General features: G+C 39.4%; 1 protein-coding gene across 1 annotated transcript; it reads left to right on the forward strand.

Moving 5' to 3' along the window:
- Positions 1 to 1,992: 1,992 nt before the first annotated feature.
- LOC133252085 (prolyl 4-hydroxylase subunit alpha-2-like) lies at positions 1,993 to 5,210 on the forward strand. Its single transcript, XM_061424813.1, has 4 exons — positions 1,993 to 2,000; positions 2,887 to 2,986; positions 3,477 to 3,530; positions 4,870 to 5,210. The coding sequence occupies exons 1-4, from the start codon at positions 1,993 to 1,995 to the stop codon at positions 5,044 to 5,046; spliced, it is 339 nt and encodes a 112-aa protein (XP_061280797.1). The 3' UTR covers positions 5,047 to 5,210.
- The last annotated feature ends 303 nt before the right edge of the window (positions 5,211 to 5,513 follow it).

The following is a 5,513-nucleotide window of genomic DNA, read 5'->3' on the forward strand; positions in this document are numbered from 1 at the left end:
CTTTGGATAACTTTGCTGACATCTGCTGTTTATTTTCCCATTAACAAGAAAATTGAAATTTGTGTATCTGTTTCCAAGTTACATTGTAGGCCTAGGTGATGGGTGATTTTGTTTTGTTTCCTTATTGGTGATTTTTGGAAGCTATGTGGAAGGAATTGCATTTAGAAGAATATATTTGTTGACAGCCTTTTACTATTAAAATAATCAATGTTACCAACCTAGACTTTGGACTTTTTTAGGTGTTTGAATTTCCTCTTCTTTATAATAAGTGACATATACTAGGGATGAATGTTAAGAATAGTGGAAAAGAATTGCCACCACTTTTCAGATAAATATTCATTCTCACTACTCACTTGACCGTTACTAAACCTTTGCTAGACCCTCACTAGACCCTTACTTCATCCCACAAGACTATTTGAAAGCCTTCTTTGAAAATAATCAAGGAATAGAAGAGGCCAAATTATGAAGCTAACATTTTTATCTTGTAATAGTGTCCTGCTTTGTAAACATTTTTATTCACAGCATCCCAACAAGGGCCAAAAATACCCCATTTCTAAATACTGTACAGTTAACCAGATATGTTAGATACAGGAAACTGTACTGTGAGTTAATGAGTGTCTTCATTAACCTAGAGGAGGCTTCACTGAAGCTGTATTTCATGTTATTCCTTTTTTTGATGCCCTAGTTCTTACACTTGGGAAGTATACACCGTCATAAAATTTTATATGCATGAACACTAGACTTTTCTTTTGAATAGTGAAGGGAAGGACTATTTGAAAGGAAAAATTGAGGGACTTCCTTGATGGGTCCAGTAGCTAAGACCTGCAGGGGACCTGCGTTCAGCCCCTGGTCACAGCACTAGGTCTTGCACATTGCAACTAAATGAATGAGTAAATATTTTTTAAAAAGAGAGAGAAATAGCAAAGCTGTTTAAGTGTATATATAGCACTTGAGTATCTGAAAATCATTTCCTGTGTATTTCTGCTAAAATTTGCATACTTTAGGGGTATACAGACCACTACTCTAGTGAAACACTTGTACATGTGGACAGGGAGATGTAATATAAAGGTTTTTACAAATCTGAATGTTCATCAAAGGGAAATGAATAATTCATGAACTATGCATACAACCCATGACTTAGCTGGAGTGGAAATGAGTAAATTAAAAAAAAAGATACGAACTGTTTCTCATGGATCTCTCAGAAAACAAACACTAAGTTAAAAAGCACATTATAGAAGATTATGTTTAGTATGATACAATTTATATAAAGTACATGGAAAAATACTATTTATATTCACTTTTAATACATTAATAATAAATATATAAAAATATGTTCCAGGGTAAATAAGCACTAATAATTTTGGGATAGTTATTCTTTGCAGGAGGCATAAGAGACCTGGCTTTAATCCCTGGGTCAGGAAGATCTTCTGGAGGAGGGCATGGCAACCCACTCTAGTATTCTTGCCTGGAGAATCCCATGGACAGAGGAGCCTGGCAAGCTATGGTCCATAGGGTCACACAGAGGTGGACACAACGGAGGCAACTTAGCACATGTGCACAGAATACAAGTGAGATGAGAAGATATAATCTTTTTTTCTGGGCACATCTTAAATAAAATCAGAATTATCTTAGTGAAAAAAGAGAGAAAGTCTTTTATATAGGTATTGTGTAGGTAGATAGTCTGTGCATCTTCTGACCAATGCCAAGAATTGGTAGGCCTGAGTTAGGGTACCTATGGATCTGCTGTATTATTCCTCATAGTTCTCTGTATGCTTTAAAATAGCTCATAACAAGTTTTAAAAATAATAAATGAATTAATTAATGAATGATAGCTCTGTGTCTAGAGTCTTTGGACATAAGCAGATAGAGGTGAAGTGAGACTAAATTCATTCTCAGATTTTATTTCCTGGATGAAACGATCCAGAGTCTTTAGCCTCACTTCAGGTTCTCCCCAGGCATCCAAACAAAGAATCAGCCAAAGGTAATCTGGGCATGGTGTGGTTTGGCATCTCTCCCAATCACCCTACTCATATATGTGAGATTTCTCTGACCTGGGTGTTCACTTCATGTCTCTCCTTTTGTTTACTGTTTGTCTCTTATGCTGTCCTTAGCTGTGACTGTGTGCATACCTCCATGTGGGCTTATAAGTGTGCATGTGTGTATGAGCTTTCCCTTGTGGCACAGATGGTAAAGAATCTGCTTGCAATGCAGGAGACCTAGCTTTGGTCCCTGTGTCAGGAAGATCCCTTGGAGAAAGAAACAGCAACCCAATTCAGTATTCTTGCCTGGCAAATCCCATGGACAGACGAGCCTGGCAGGCTACAGTCCACGGGGTTGCAAAGAGTTGGACATGACTGAGCAACTGTGCACATATGTTTATATGTGGTTTGTGTTTGTTCATGGACCCAAGAATGATTTTTTTATAACTTAAATTGTACATTTAAATTTTTATTGTGGTTTGGTCAGTTTTGAGTTTTACTTAAAATTTTGGGAGATCTTGTTGTCTCACCAAAAAAGCACAGGACTAAAATCTTGATGACTTGAGTTGTAGTCCTACCTCTGCCCTTACTGACTGTCTAAACTTGGCCAGTTTACCCTCTCAGTATTGTCCCAGTATAATTGTTAAGAGATCAGAAGGTTGGAAGGGAAGAGTTAAAAGGGTCCTGTGAATGCTGACATTGTGGGGATTCTAAACATCACCATATGGCATTTCTGAGCTGGAAATGACAGCTGTGACAGTGTCCTGAGGTGAGAGGAATGATCTCTAACCCCTTCGTCCTCTCCACCTCCTTTTCTATCCCATCTTTTTGTCCTGACTCTCTTTTCATTGATCCCCTTTTCTCCTTTCCCCATGCCCCTGTCTTCTACCTGATTTTCTCCATTCAGTGTATTTCTAACAGAAGAAGAAGACCCTGTGATTGGCCAAGTGAATTGCAGGATTCGGCTCATCACTGGGCTGTCAGATAAAACAGCCGAATTTCTCCAGGTATGAGGTATCTGAGTCAACCTGAGTGTGGAATCTGTGTCCTGTCCTATCCCCCTTTCTTGTCCTTTCTAATCATGCACTTAAGCCATAGTTTCCTCTGCCCTGAAGCTTTCCATTCTCCAGCCTGAGGACATGGGTCTTGAAATGTTGGGAGCCCCACGTCTATGCCCTTTCCCACAGAAACTTACCCAGCCTGATTGTTGGTTGTTTTTTTATCTGGGCACAAATGGTGGAGGGTTTAAGAGCATGGACCTCAGAATCAAAAAGCCTGGGTAAGAATTCAAACTTTGTGACTTTCTGTCTGTATCACCTTAGGTAAATTCCATATTTTGTCTGATCCTTAGTTTCCTGGTCCAGATGCAGGTGCTAGGTAAACTGCTCTTCAGTCTTCATTTAGGAAGCAGGCTTGGGAATGCAGAGTTCTTGAGCTGGCTTGGAGGTTTCCCACTAGTTAACCATGGTTTTTTTTTTTTTTTTTTTTTACTGCTAGGTTGCTGATTATGGCATTGGAGGATACCATGAACCTCATGTGGATTATTTTTTGGTAAGAGCAAAACATCGTTCCTTTGGGCTGTGTTTCAAGTGGCAGGAAAAGATAACAACTCACATGGAACATTTGGCTTCTACCTCAAGGTCCTCTAAATTCTCAAGGATAAATCTTTGGGGACTGTCTTAAAATTAGACAGAAGAGAAAACAGATTTTATTGTCTTCTAGTGTGGTGCTGCCTCCACTAGGCACCTGGACTTGAGATGAATTCTTGGGGTAGAAAGTGATGGAGAGAGGACTAGAGTCTTTTCCTCCTACCTGTGTCCCCTCTCTTGTGCTAGAAGGTTCCTCGGTCTCTTCAGGCAGACCTCATTCCTCTGTTGATAGGAGGAACACTTGAGTCTATTGCTTTGAGTTCCAGTACTTCAGCCTTGCATAAGCCCCTAGTGTGGCTGAACCAGACACCGAGAGAAGATTGGTATTTGTACTCTGGGAATGACAAGCTGAATCAGCAAACAAAACACCAAATGTTTCTTCAGCACTTTTGATATCCTGGTTACTCTCCTAGGATCTAGGGATAGGAAGGCAAAAAAAAAAAAAAAAAATCCCATTTTCAAACAGAGGCATGTTGTTTTGTGAGTCATGCATGTGAATAGTTACTTTCTAAGTTATTGAGTAAGTGCTATAAAGAAGGTATGTGCACAGTGTCCTGAGACACAGTGAACAGGCATGCAGCCTAAATGTTCAGAAAAGACTTCCTGGGAGAGCTTAGGTGTAAGCTAAGATTGTTCTTTAAAACTGTTCCTTCCTAAGAAGGTGTCCCTGGAATGTCCCTCTCTCACTGCTGCCAGAATATAGTCTGAAAGTAGCTGTCTCTACAGTCAAGATTGACCCACTGGTTACAGGAATCTGTGAAACCATATTCTTGATGTTGTGGGAATAGCTTTTACTGAGGAAATGATACAGATCTTGAAAGCAAAAGCCAATCTGTTCCTATAGATGGATAAGACCTCTTTGTGATTCCACTCTGAAATGTTCCTGACTTATCCAGTTCTAGGATCAAATGTTTTCTAGAGTGGCATGCATTCCTTCTTAGTCATCTTTTCTGACCCACTTCCTTTGTTGAGTTTTCTGTCTCCACCATGCAAAAATAAGTGGGTTGGTGGTTTGTTCTTTGAATGTAACACTTAGTTCCTATATCTGCCCTTTCTGTCTGGATTCCAATCTCACCTGCCTATATGTTCATATCCATCCTTGAGGAGCAGGGTGACCTCCATTTGGCTAAGATGAGTTTCTCATTCTCATAATGGTTGGGAAAGCAACTTATTGTTCATGCTTCTTTTCTTAACTAGTTAAGCTTAAGACCTGTATATTCACTTTTACATAAATTTCACAGGACTTTGACAGTGACCCTTTGGAATTTATTGTGACGGGGAATCGCGTGGCCACATTCATGAACTATGTAAGTATGGTCAGTACAGACTTGTCCCCTAGACACACTAAGCATGGGGAGCACATGTATACCTGTGATGGATTCATTTTGATATTTGGCAAAACTAATACAATTATATAAAGTTTAAAAATAAAATAAAACTAAAAAAAAAAAAACAACAAAAAAAAACATTGAGGACTTCGATCCAGAAATTTGTATTTTTTAAAACACTGCAATAGATTCTAATGATCAGCCTCGTAAGGGAACTACTATTACTTAGTGATTAAAAGTAGAGGGGGAAAGAGGGAAAGGGAAGAGTTGCAGAATCCCCTGGGGGAGTCATTCGGTTATTCCTTGTCAGTCTCTTCATTGAGGGGTGAAGATCTAGAACCATTTGTTTTGACAATCAGGTGTGATTTCCTCCTCTGGACTAGGGCTAATTTTTTCATTTTCTTTAAGTAATTGTTTAATTTTTTAAGCTAATTTTAAAATAAGCAATGAGAGGGAAAAACCCTCAGGATTCCTGCTGCTAAGTCACTTCAGTTGTGTCCGACTCTGTGCGACCCCATAGATGGCAGCCCACCAGGCTCCCCCATCCCTGGGATTCT

Source organism: Bos javanicus, chromosome 7, assembly GCF_032452875.1.
Source record: "Bos javanicus breed banteng chromosome 7, ARS-OSU_banteng_1.0, whole genome shotgun sequence".
In the NCBI taxonomy this organism is placed as follows: domain Eukaryota; kingdom Metazoa; phylum Chordata; class Mammalia; order Artiodactyla; family Bovidae; genus Bos; species Bos javanicus.

Bases quoted from the DNA above. Each gene is read 5' to 3' on its own strand.
- LOC133252085 (XM_061424813.1), top strand. The intron at 2,987-3,476 runs GTATGAGGTATC...TTTTACTGCTAG, and splicing joins AAACAGCCGAATTTCTCCAG to GTTGCTGATTATGGCATTGG. The intron at 3,531-4,869 runs GTAAGAGCAAAA...TAAATTTCACAG, and splicing joins CTCATGTGGATTATTTTTTG to GACTTTGACAGTGACCCTTT.